This window comes from Pomacea canaliculata, linkage group LG9 (genome assembly GCF_003073045.1).
Source record: "Pomacea canaliculata isolate SZHN2017 linkage group LG9, ASM307304v1, whole genome shotgun sequence".
Lineage (NCBI taxonomy): Eukaryota > Metazoa > Mollusca > Gastropoda > Architaenioglossa > Ampullariidae > Pomacea > Pomacea canaliculata.
Window position 1 is genome coordinate 8,816,553 of NC_037598.1, and position 13,457 is coordinate 8,830,009.

Here is a 13,457-nt window from a genome sequence, read left to right on the forward strand (position 1 = left end):
TTTATGCTTTATTTATTCTTCCGCGTGTGTTCGTGTTAGAGAAGTAGTTTCTCAAGGGTGTGGCTAAGATTTTTAAATCAATTTAATTTACAAAGATTTGAAACACACACACACACACACGCACGCACGCACACACACACACACACACACACACACACACACACACACACACACACACACACACACACACAGAGTTATTGAAAACATTTAGACGGAACAGAAAAAGCAGACGGAAGAGTTCAAATACACGAACTTGTGTCCTCTGACCCACTTCTGCTTTCTTGTCACATCGCAGTTCCAAAAGAGATTTGACTGCTTTGTAAATAAAGTTTAGCTAAAGTGCCCAAGGAAAAAAATTCTCGTCTTTGAATGGAGAGCGTTAACTGTGACTGGGTGAAAAGCAAACACGCGCATGAAACCTCAGCTAAGCAGAAAATTCTCTCACTCCCAAGTTCGCATGCACTAACACACCCATACACAAACACACACACACACGCAGACTCATCCAAAAGCAAAACCACGAAAGTGATTGTGTTTTAACAAAAACCATTGTGTTCATTGTTCCTTCTCGCATGTAGAGGTTTCTAAGGTGTTAAACTTTCAGTTAACTTCCGCTTGTCCAGGGTCTAGACAAGACAGAGAACGATCCCGAACAAGCATTTTTGCTTTCATTATTGTTCTGTCAACTTGACAGTAAAGAAGTATGTGAAAGCATCTTGGGATAATGTGTTTTATATGTTTTTGATAAGCTAAATCATCAAGGAAAGCTAGGACTGGACACAGGAGCCATCTGTACCGGAAGGGACCCTCGTTACCTTGGTAGCAACACTACCACCCCACCACATATAGTTGCTAGGGCACACAATCATGGCTAGCTAAGAAACTTCCATACTATGCTTTATCACCGTTGCAAAAAAAATAATAAATAAATAAATAAAAACAACAATCACACCCAACCATAAAAAAAACAAAAAACAAACAAACAAAAAACAAACAAACAAACAAAAAACAAAAAAGGCTACAGCGATTGTTTCCACTTTATACAAGATATTTCATTTGTCATGGTTGTAGAACGCCACATACTGTTATGCATGGGACATCATTTATTTATTTTGTCTGTTTACATTGCTCTTGGTAATTTGATTTTTTTCACTTTAGTCTCTCTTCTGCGTTGATACAATTTTTTTGCCAATAATTGTTCATGCTACGTGCCCACTTTCAAAGAAAGTTTCTCTCAGTTGCCACAGAGCAGAATGAAGTCACGTGACACTGTCCACGTGTTGTTTTAGTTTCACTTTCTGTAGACACGCCCTTAGCAAACATTTTTGTATGAAGGGGATTTCCACTGTTGGACATCTTCTTACCTCTTCACAACCAGGAATGTGTTTGCTTAACATGGGAGTGAAAATGTCTGCATATTAAAAAACACATATAACATCTTTCTTTCTCTTCTAGTCACACACACACACATGTACGCACGCTTACACATACTTATATTCACACAGCCCTTTCTCTCTCTCTCTCTCGTGCTTCATTTTTTTCCTTTAACATAATTTTGTCTACTTATCGAGGAAGTGTTTTCTTTTCCTTTCGGGGGTTTATTTGATTTTTTTATGTCTGCTTATTGAAGAAAATGTTTTGTGAACTTACATTTTATTACTGACAGAAAGTCATCGTCCATCCTTTCAGCTTGATCTCCTTTCGCCCTTAATCTATTCATCATTCTCTTCTACATCCTGATCGTCTATCTCTTACGTACGTTGATAGATATATAAATATAAAATAACATACATTAAAAATGAGATGCTAAGACGCACACGGGTACACGCACTCACTCACACACTCACAGACAGTCAAGTTATGTCAGACCGTTTCTTCTATCCAAAAGCTTTGCCGCCCGCCTGAATCACCAGGATCGGAGTCTTCACTCGACACACTCTTCACGAGGGACAAGCCCCTGTTGTAGCCAACTGTACTTCCGCTTCCGGTGGCGCCCTCCCTCGCGTTGTCCTGCTGACCCTCGCTGAGCGCCATGTCCTTGCGGTTGTCATTCTCCAGTCTGTGCTCCTTGTACTTCAGCAGCTTGTGCTCGTAGAAGCCGTGGGTCGTCAGGAGGATGAGCACGATGTTCTTGAGCATGAAGACGGAGATGCCCACACTGAAGCCGTGCCACAGGATCAGGCGCACGATGAGGTTGGGCAGGTTGATGGCCACAGTAACCAAGGCCTGAAACATGGCATGACAACGTGCAAGTCCTGGAGATACCTCGTGGGTAGACATATGAACAGTGGACGGTAGAAAAAGTAGATCGCTACCTCTTTCTCTCCTCTCTCTCACACTCACAGAGGGCAAAAGTCAATGAGAAGCTTCCTGTCTCCATGGTTACGAAGCTGTATGCCAATCCAGCGGATATTTAAATCAGGGGATATTACTTTCCCTCAGGGAATGTTTATCACTGCTTTAAATGACTCTGGAGATGGAGCATTGTTGGCGGGGCTCGGACATTGCTTGATTACCACAGAGACAGAAGGCTCGCTATTGATGCTGTCATCCCCCGAGATACCATAGCTTACACGTCATAGCTATGGGCTATGGACTCCAAACTTTTACAATTATTGTATTCGTACATTTTTCATTTAACGATAATAACCTTTTAGTTCTCTTTTCCGGTTCAGTTCTTCTCCAATCTGTTTATTCGTTCCTTCTTTCCTTGCATCTGTTCATACATTCTTCTTTCTTTCTTGATAACTTTCTTGCTTTTTATCATTCACTCTCACTTTCATTGTTTTTGATTGTCTGATGTGCTAATATCTGTGTAGCGGTTCACAGTTCAAAGTCTAGTTTCGCTTTGAGTCACTGAAGCACAGGAAGAACTGTGTGCTATTAGCATACGTCGGTCAGGGTTACAACTTGGGGAAGCCACGTGACCGCGTGACGCAAGCCACGAAATGACATCACGCCATGACGAAATAGTGGAATTCCAGACTCTTTAGTAAACAAGTAAACAATCTGTGTGGAGCTCCACATGGCGGGGCGTAACTCTGGCGGACACAGTCAGTCCGGGTGGGTTCCATGCCGACTACACGGTAAAAAAAATTGTTGCGGTCGGTCGGCATGGAACCTAGAACTGAGCGACACGGAGGCGCAGACGTTCCCCGCAATTTGAAAGAGACTCAATTTCTGAGAGATATTCAGTGGAGATCTGTGTGCGAGGACAGACCTTCTGTACTAGCTGGTCATGTGTAACGGACTATAACGCCTCATCTACCCAAGGGTAGGGACGGTCCGATGTTTTGTTCTGGGTAATTACCCGTAACAAAGTTGACCTACAAAGTCGTGAACTGAAGCTGTATTGTCTTTGACTAGAACATTTTGATTTCCAGCATTAACGTTTCGCTCGTTTGGACACCCTTGGAACCTATTTCCCTTGGACATGACCCGCCTGGGATTCATTTATATATAAGATGTATATGTATATCCGGTGGCGCATCAGCTACAGTGCACCACTGAATTAATAACTCGTTGCCTTGGATATCATTCACGGGTCAACAGTTTCTGGGAACATCCGTACCGACGATTCACCGTCTTGGATGCAACTCGGTGATCGTCTGTTGGGCGGACTTCTGCACCGACAGTATATGTGTATGTGTGGACACCGAATCGTGTGACTGGTTGTATCACATTACCTGACAGCGGGGTGGCAAATGCAGGGTAAATTATTAACCTTCTACGGACGGTAGACAGAACTATTTTACTAGTTTTTTTTTTCTTTTTCCCATCATTACATTGCTTATTTTTTAAACATTAAACGTGTTGAGCGTTGGCCGGACCTTTGAAAAACGATAGAAGAGTGTCGCGAGCGTAGTTACACGTAGATGTACTCTGACGCTCGCAAATATACATAATTGTACTCTTCTTACAAAACATTATAACCTGTTCTTTCAACTTACAGTCACCAACAAAATGGCATTAAACTTTATAGGCTGCTAATACCACTAATATTAAGAAACAGGCCATCTTCAGACAGAAATATCGCAAGGGGTCTTATAATGGCCTCACCTTAACCAATTTATATGTTGTTGCAAATTATTGACTCAGCTTTTCATATATATATATAGACAGTCCTCGACTGTTTGGGCCTAACCTAGAAATCATAGACTAATCCAAGCTGTGGTCTATAAAGACTGGACTTAGGACAAACCTTGTGGGCCGACACCAGGACGTTGGACAGTCGCTTCTGGCCGAAGCCTGTGAGGCTGAGCGTGACGAAGGGAATTGTGGGTAGCAGCAGGTTGATGCAGGCGATGACCATCAACGCCACAGGGATGCCGTCGGTGAAGGATGCCCTTGCTTTCTTGTCGAACAGCACGTCGATTGCTTCCACCTTCAAAGCAAGATCCAGGTGGATTGTGGTCAGGAAGAAGTGAAAGGAAATGCGCGTGGTGTCCATCACACTCGTCCAAATGTTCGTTAAAAAGTAATCTTAATCTCTTTCATTCTTATTAGTTTTTCCCAACATAAATCTTTTAAGAGAGAGAGAGGAAAAAAAAAGAAAAGAAAAAGTAAGTGAGTGTGGGTGGGTGTATGAGTGGGTTTGTGTGGGTTGGTCGTACTATCGACGATGAATGAGTGACTGAGTGAAAAGGACACGAGACAAAGAGAGCTGAACAGATCACAGTGACCCTCAGCTTGACCACCAGCTCTAAGTTCACACGGGGGCGAATCAACAATAAAGGTCACTAGTCCTTCCTGCATGCTTACATCACATCTTACTGGTCCTTGCAAGGCTCGGCCTGTGAATACGAACATCTACAACATGCATGACAATGAGTTCCCCGGTCTCTTCATTGTACATACATTCAAAGACTTAATCACGAGGACAACAAAGCTTTCAATGCACATCCGACGAGTGCGATGTGATGCGGTGTAATCTGCAATCGTGTTTACACTTCATGGCCAAGGACAGACGAAACGAAGTGAGACATCGTTAAGAGGAGAGAGGGATTGAAAGGAAGAGCTCAACAGGCAAACAGGAAGCATCAGGTACGGTCTGCTGGCTCCAGGGAATGTCTAAGGAACTACAGGTCGATGAATGTTTTTTTTGAAATAAAACACAGACAGCTCGTGTTTAACGAGTGGTCGAGTTGCGGACATTTTATGTCAGAATTCTTATATCTCTTTTTTACTTCTTTTTCATTTTTTTTTTATCGAGGACTCATTCTAACGATTTAGGTTTAAATGAACAATAGTGTACGAACATTCATTCTCTCATGGCGCATGTGCCAAACATACAGGGTCTTACTGATTGGGAATAGGGATTGAATGTCAGGCTCCAATTAAAATCATGTGAGTTTTAGGAACTGACCGTGTCGATGAGGTCGAACATCACGGTTCCAGTCAACTCTTCGATGTACACTCTCTGTGGTGACCCCGACGGCGCCTCAAAGTGTGACGTCAGCAGAAGTACAAAGATGACGGCTGAGAGGGCGATGGTCGTCTTGAACGTGTTCGGTCCAAAAAACGCGTCTTCCCTCAGGTGCTCGACAAAGTTCAAAAGGCCAATAATCATGCGCGTCAGCACTCCGATCTGTAAAACAACCAGCAACAAAAAAACCCCTTAGAAATCAGATATATATTAAACAAGGTTTGTTCCATGGACTTCGAGAAGTAAAGTACGTGTAAATACAAGGATATGAATATGATGGTCATAAACAATGTCAAAAACAATAATTAATAATCCCCAAATCATGTAAGCGTGATGGCGGTTCCACAAATAGCGTATCTGTCACAAAGGTCTGAACTCTAAGGTTTACTTAAGAGATTTTCAATGACTACGTCACTTAACGCTGATTGGTTAGCCTAATAAATGATATCCTGCAGGCAGCTATTCACAAATGAAGGATTGCTTTCATTTCTTTCGAGCGGAACGCTTTCCAGTTCACATAACCCGATGAACAAATGCTTTTCATAGATTTAACAAAATGCTCACCCCGACCAAACCTTTAGCTTTTGCTATAAGAGAAAAAAAAAATCATTTTAGAACAGTCCTTAAAATCCGAAAAAAAATTCAAAATTACACTTGATATCAAATGATAAGAAATATCCTGCTTTTCTAACTACTTCGCTCACCTCCAGTATCAGCCAGGCCAGCCAGCCAATCGTCTTGCGAGAAAAACGCCCTCTCCTTTGCTCTTCCATGGACCGGAAGGACAAGACGAAGGCAGCGACAAAGAGGACAACGTTGAGGCCATCATACAGGAACCAGAGGAGCCAGGTAGAGCCCAGCCAGAGGTACATGTACACGTTGAACAGTCCACCCTGGAGAACCACCATCGCCAGGCACAACACACGTTTGGGGATTCCCCGCAAACTCTCGCAGCACTGAACACACAGATCACCTGCTCTGGTCATGGCTCACTTGTTTCAGCTCCAAAATAAAAACAAGTCAACATTCAGGTTATCTCTGTTTTTTTAAATACTATCCCTGTATGCTGAAGGAATGCGAGAAATGATTCATTTAGGGGCTTGTTCCCGGCGCGTGTTCAGCCGAACGATGCTCGTGAATGAACACGACGATCACATTTCTCTCTAATGGCAACCAGTTGTCTACTATTTTTCCTTCTCCACTTCATCTGTTTATCATCTATTTATCTTCTCCTAAACCTTTTCATTTCACAAGGGTGAGTCTCCCTGAAAACAGTCCCACGTAAATCTTTGCGCAAGGGTTCGAAAGTTTTGTCAGTGTGTTTTTTTTTTCTTCCTGATGTAACGGTGCATGCGAACGGGTCCTTGGTGACACCAAAGCACTCGACATTTGACACAAAGAGCACCAGTGATCAGGCAGAAGCGCAAACCTCGCGTGCACTTGCCTCACCCAATGACGTCATTGTTCACCCACGCCGTCAGGTCAACATAAGGTCACCCACAGTTTTCACAGCTCGCCGAGTGGACTTCGAACCCTAACCGATGACAGTTCGATGTAGGTTCCCGAAATGCATCCTTTCGTGACTGTGTGAATGTCTCTGTCTTTGTCATGTGACTAACGCACGTCAACGGCTTTTCTCACGCCACGCAGGCGGTAGTGACGTCACAACAGAAAGCTTGCGCCAGCGTGAAGTCGTTGGTCTTTTCTGGCAGCTCTCGTCTGATCTCACCTGGGGGAGCGGTGCGTGGAGGGAGCCCAACCAACACATTTTGACCTGAGAGGGGGAAAAAATATATATAAAGGCTCTTGCTGCTAAATGTCTTCTTGAAGAGCTACAGCGTGTAAAGGGAATGACTCATGGGGAGGTACTCATGAAACTTCCACTTATTAGCTGAAATGTTGTGGGTGAGTATTCTTAAAAGGTTGAACTCAATAACAAAAAGCTATATGTCATTTTTTTCCTCCACCTCTCTCTCTCTCTCCATTTATCTCATGTTTTCGCCTATTTCGTGTTTTTGTGACAGAACACTTCTACGCCAGCTGTTAACACTTGAGTGATTGGAAGCCATTAGCTTAGTTCCAATACACACAACACACATTGCATAAACAAAACAAACAGTAGAAAACAATGGAAGTATGACTTCAGTGTCCCACAGGCTTAATTTTACTTTGTTTGTAGTATGAATTATGATGGCGAGTGCTTTTGTCTCAATATAATGTGCTGCTGGCTCAGCACAGAAACAAAAATGAATTTGCTTATTCAATGTTTAATAAGACTTTGCATCAAACAATGATGACCTGATGGCTATGGAATAAAGGGCGATAATAGATGACTCAGGTTCGCTCCCCTTCTCGTGTCGATTGTTACTTACCAAGTTTTGTAATATTTCAGTCCCGAAAAACAAAGTATAGCATCCAACATGAATCTGTTTACCAACAGTCGGAGTCAACAGACACTGAACCACAGTGCAACAGATGTTTCCCGATGGTTTATGGTATCGGACTGTGAAAACACTGAGCACCACTTAGTTCTGGTGATGGAGTCGAAACTACAAGTGACTCATTTCCTTCCGTGTAGGACACGTGGCACTGGCTTGAGTCAGAGTATACTAAACATTAAAGGTTAGAGGATAAGCTAAACACTCCTCGTTTATATTTTCATACTGCGTGAATGAAAAATAAATAATGCACTTCTAGGATTTTCAATGTAAAAAAAAATACATAAACGCATTTATTTTTTCCATCACTCCTTCCACCTATTTTTTTCTCAAGCTCAGTTTCTTCCTTTTCCTTCGTTATCGTGAATGATAAATCAATTGAAATGTGTGTGCTCGAGAGAGAGAGGTTTTCCCAAGCTGTTATTCAGCACAAGCAGGCTTACTGTTAATGAGTGCAACCACGATCATGAGTGAAATACTGTAATTAAGTACAAGACAGTTGTGTAACTTTACTGTTTTCCATTATTATGCAATTTTATACTCGTTGGTGTTCTCTTCCAAACCGATGTATGTGAGCAAAATCTTGACAATTATTTACCAGTCACTCAAAATGTGTGAATGATGTTCAGAATACACTCAGTTCGGAGGAAAGTCAACAATACTTCCTGCTGTACAATCATCATTAAGAGTCACTTCCCCTTACCTTGACGTCACGACTGTAAGCCAAGCTTGCATACTTCCATCACAGGTTATTTAAAGCCACAGACTGTAAGAGGCTGACGGAAGTTGTACAAACACCTGAAGCACGATGAAGACTGTTGGCGAGGCCCACTTGTTGGCCACTGCGGGCCTGAGCAAGATGACTCAATGTTTGAGGTCCACGCGCTCGGCGCTGCCTGCGCCATCTGCGCACGTGACGACAGTCCACCCTCTCCCCTCATCCCAACCTCTGCCAGCCCCTCCCTCACCTCCAGCCTGGGGGAAACCAATGATGACAGACTCGCGTGGCCTGAGGAAGCATCTGTGGTATCTCGGTGATCGTCGTTAGTCATGCGCCATGGCGATGTCGAAACCGAGGCTGGCTGTGCACGAGGCCTCTTGTGAATATGGATCAGATTGCGTTTTAAGGTTTTTTTTCATCCCTTTGTTAACTGCCTCTTGAAAACAAGTCAGCGCCATGCCGAGAACACAGGGAAGGGCTGAATGATAGGTAAACAGACAACATTATCTCTTAGGACATCCAGACAGACGGACAGACAGACATTCAGACAGACGGACAGACAGACATTCAGAGAGACGGACAGACAGACATTCAGACAGACGGACAGACAGACATTCAGACAGACGGACGCACGCAGTCTTTGTCCCCATAATTCACGACAACCAAGTCTAGGCAAGTAACACATCTTTACTAAGTTATGAAGTGTCGTTCTGAGTGTAATGTTTCTATGAGCACCTTTTACATATTTACTTCTTATACATAAACATCTATATATTTGCTGTTTTCTCATGTACTTTAACACATGTACATCTTACGTATGGACTTGTACAGTTTAATGTACACTTTAATGTACATGTAGATGTACTTTCTGATATAATTCCTGGTTCTGTGCACTACATCTCTCTGTGTGTTACTTCTGTTTTGACCCTTGATATACACTTATCAGTGAACATGCAATGATATATCATAGGCTGTTTATTTCTACTGCAGTATCTACTGTTGCTACTTAATTTGTATAATGAGAATTGTATAGTGGACAATATCAACACAGGGACAGGCTGGCCGAGCTTTAGTGATTAAAATTAAAAGAACACGTGACAAGATCCTCAAGATATAAAAGCAGTTTTTAACCACACGTGATTCTTACAATAGAAGTTCAAAGCTCTTGTCTAAAGTCAATTCGTAGGTTTTTTATTTATTTATTTATTTATTTATTTATTTATTTTTGTTAAGTCGAGTTTCAGGGAAGTAGCCATAGTAGTTCACGACAGCTAATATGGAAATTGACAATCAAAACGAACAACAAAGTCACAGCACACAATACTTTGAGTGAACTCTTAACCGAGAAAATAGCGTTGAATGTTCTATGAAGTTTAGCAAAATGTGTGTGTGTTTGAGTAAAAGAAAGAAAAAATAAAGAGAGGTTGGTGTTCATCTCCTCTCTCTCTCAATTCTTCTCCAACCCCAAAGGGGCCAGGTACCCATTCCTGACAACTGGGTAGAGTGGGAAAAGTTTATTGCGTCACACGGGTATCGAACCTATGAGGCTTTACGTTAGGACGCCAGTGCTGTAACTATTCGTTCATCCCTTTCCCAATAATTTGGGTGAGCGGGAATCGGTCTGCATGTAAGTTTGAGAACAAGCGAAAATGCAAACTTAATTAACTCTGCTCTTATTGTCTTTTACTGTCTCCATGCCAAGTGCTTCTGGGTATTTTTGTATTATTCTGGGTACACACCGTTATCAGTGCAAACCGCTTTCTGTATTTGTTGCTGCTACCTGCAGGGTCTCTGTTTCAGTGTATTCAATGTATTCAACACGTGTACTTTCTCCATGCATTGCTTGGCTACTTCAAACAACAGAGAGCATTGCAAAACTACCACCTGACCTGACCCTCGTGATACTCTGCTGTAAACCGCAGGCAGTCAGGTGAAGGTGGTTGCACTCAATAATTTAACAGTCTACTGTGGAAACACTGAAACCGCCTTATTCCGGGCCTCACCACTGCCATGGCAACCGAGCAGTTCAATTAAGCTTTTTTCCCAGGTGAGAGAGATAGACCGCAGGTACTATTGATACCAACATCGTTAAACCCTGTAAACTGCAGGGAATGGAATATGTTTTATTTTTAGAAAAGTCTTTAAAGGAATTAAATGAGTTCAGTAAAAAGATATCAAGGTGAGGTATTTACAGGATTAATTTGTTTTGAACTAATAACTTGAGAAATGTTTCTTTACTCAAGGTCTGGATAGGCGGTTGATTTATTTGATAGCAATTCGTAAGATGAATGTAGGGAAAGAAGAGGAGGAATGGAGAGGAAATAAAAGCATCCCGAGAAAACACAGCTGCAAACAGGTTTGGAAAGCAGGTAGGATACACCAACACGTTGATACAAGATTTGTTTATGTCAAATGATTTTATTGCAACTATAGGAGCATTCCTTATAATCTTTTTTAAAAACTCATCATCATCATCTGTTGACAGAAATAATAAATGTTGCATTTTTTTTTTACTGTGATGCGATAAAAATGAAAGAGGAGACTAATCATACTTGCTGTCCTCTTCTCGTGGGACTGTGATGTGACCCACACCCGCATCAAGCTGTCCTGTAGGTGTGGTGAGAATGAGAATGTTTCTCCTCTTTGTGTGTGGTGCACTGATAGGACTGTTTGCTGTATTGTTTACCTCTCATATCTCTTTAATTACACGAGTGGAAACGAATGGGGTTCAGCCATAGCTCGTGTGTGTGGTCCATCTCTCTCTCTCCCTGCCTCTTTTTCTCTATATTTAATATGTGCGTGTGAGCTTATTAGCTTATAGACTTGCATGTTAACATCCATACACACATATATAAACAGACACCCGCAGACTGAATACAGATAGTTTACTTCAGCACATGGTCAGGGCATGGAAAGGTGAATTCAAAAATGCAATTTAAAGTCCTCATTCTCACTAAAAAATTGACATTGCATGTAGAAACTTTGTTGAAGTTTAGCATCTGTTGCAGTTTCATATTTGGTAGTTCCATCTATATATAGCGAGAGGATTCTTGGGAAGAACTAGAGATAGGATTTACAAACACGTTTCTAAACTTCTAACCAGTATTGTGATGTTATCTTGTACTAACCTAGGCCATCAAGACTGGATAGGGGAAACATAATATTTATTAGCTTTTAACAGAACCGCACACACAAGTAATTCGAATTCACAAGGCATATCAAATTGTATGATTTAGTGATAAATGCCAAAGGTATACTAGCACTGTGGAACATAATCCATGGAGCAAAGGATATTATACAGGTTGATGGCAAACACATGTATGACATATGCTGACGTGTGATTATATCCATGAGACAAACGATATTATGCAGGTTGGTGACAAAATATACACAAAGCACATAGGACAAAGGGAATTATTCGGAAAGCGACTGGGGGTAAATGAAGGGGATAGAAGGAAAGAGGAAAAAGAAGACAAAGCGACAGGAAGGAATATATAAAATTTGTTAATCTTTTTTTTTAGCCCGCTGTAGATTCTTGGGTTTGATATTTTCATGAAATCCCACTGGGAAGTCCTCGCGTTCATCTGACATCCGGTTTAGTCAGCCTGGACTTCAATCGCCCCTGTGTTCTCTTGAGTATGTTTAGAAGAGCATTACACATATTTGTACACTACTAAGTTGTTGTTAGTACCGATAACGTTTTGCACTATGAGCGATCTGATTCAATGCATACATTTTATGTACGAATACTTGAACAATATATTTCTTTTAACTTTCAAACGTTCTAAAACACGAAAGAATTTATTTTTCAAACACCGCCCCAATGCCACTGAGACACGTGACAAAAGCGCACATTATTTTGTGGAATCGTTGAAAAGTTGCATTCTCCTGTAGGCTTGTATCAGTTAACCACCTAGGGATGGGAAAAGTCCGGCTCGCGGGCAGGCAGACGAAATCATTTGTCTGGACCTGCCATGGCAACCGCAGGCTGGACTCGACATTCAATAAATACAGAAGCTGTTATCTTAAATCGATGTTAATTTTCCCATAACGATAACGGGAATTTTGAAGGACAAAGAAAGAACGTCCATGAGGGGATAGACAGTACACACATCAGTACATTATAGGACAGAGACTGAGAGATGTCACATGCCAGCCAATGACGGGACAGACAGTACACCAGTAATTTTGATTTGCCCGTGAATATCTAAATGGCCCATGGCAGAAAAGAATGTTCCCCACCCCGAACAGAAGATAATTTAATGTTGTGATTAATCGATGACAATAGTTTTGCTTTAGTTAATTTGTAGCTTGCCTTTTCAAACGTGAAAAGCATTCAAACACTGAAAAAAAAAGAAATCCATTTGAGACAATTTAATGAAATTAAAAAAAAATTACGGGACATTTTAGAGCAATAACTTCTCCATACAACGAGTCCACGCACCCGTAAAGCATTTGGCGTGAATGATTACCACATTAACTGAGACCGCTGTTGCCATGACAACAGTAGAAGAGGCTACAGAACTCATTAGCAAGGCTGGAGCACTGGGAGGACCTCGGGTCCTTGACCGCAACGACCCGTCAACATGTTGAGCTGCTCCTGAATGGCAGGGCGCTGGTTACACAGGTTCATCTATAGTTCATCGCCTAATGAAAACAAAACATCGTCAACTAAAAAATATTTTATATCACGAAGAAGGACATTACTCTCTGTAACACAGGAAGACTTTACATAAGTTTATCGCGTGATATGAATTAAGGATAAACGTACAAAGCCTGAGACAGAGTTCACCACACATAATGGCGGTTATCACGTAAGAGGAGGTTCATCGTGTGAGATGAAATCGTATGATCATCGCACAAAAGGAAGTTT

General features: G+C 41.7%; 1 protein-coding gene across 2 annotated transcripts; it reads right to left on the minus strand.

Annotated features, from left to right (window-relative positions):
• Window positions 1-1,025: 1,025 nt before the first annotated feature.
• On the minus strand, window positions 1,026-9,304 carry LOC112572752. 2 transcript variants are annotated; one of them, XM_025252615.1, is made up of 5 exons: window positions 8,567-9,304; window positions 6,130-7,199; window positions 5,366-5,587; window positions 4,202-4,384; window positions 1,026-2,226 (listed from the first exon to the last, which is right to left on the minus strand). In XM_025252615.1, the coding sequence occupies exons 2-5, from the start codon at window positions 6,409-6,411 to the stop codon at window positions 1,864-1,866; spliced, it is 1,050 nt and encodes a 349-aa protein (XP_025108400.1). In that variant the 5' UTR covers window positions 6,412-7,199; window positions 8,567-9,304; the 3' UTR covers window positions 1,026-1,863. The 2 variants fall into 2 exon arrangements, with proteins under 2 accessions (XP_025108400.1, XP_025108401.1); XM_025252616.1 differs by lacking the exon at window positions 8,567-9,304 and having other exon boundaries at window positions 6,130-7,295.
• Between the last annotated feature and the right edge of the window lie 4,153 nt (window positions 9,305-13,457).

Coding starts and splice junctions, on each gene's coding strand:
- LOC112572752 (XM_025252615.1), bottom strand. CDS start 6,411: ATGACCAGAGCAGGTGATCTGTGTGTTCAGTGCTGCGAGAGTTTGCGG. Junction 5,588..6,129: donor TGGCCTGGCTGATACTGGAG/GTGAGCGAAGTA, acceptor GTTGTTTTACAG/ATCGGAGTGCTGACGCGCAT. Junction 2,227..4,201: donor TCCTGGTGTCGGCCCACAAG/GTTTGTCCTAAG, acceptor GCCATGTTTCAG/GCCTTGGTTACTGTGGCCAT.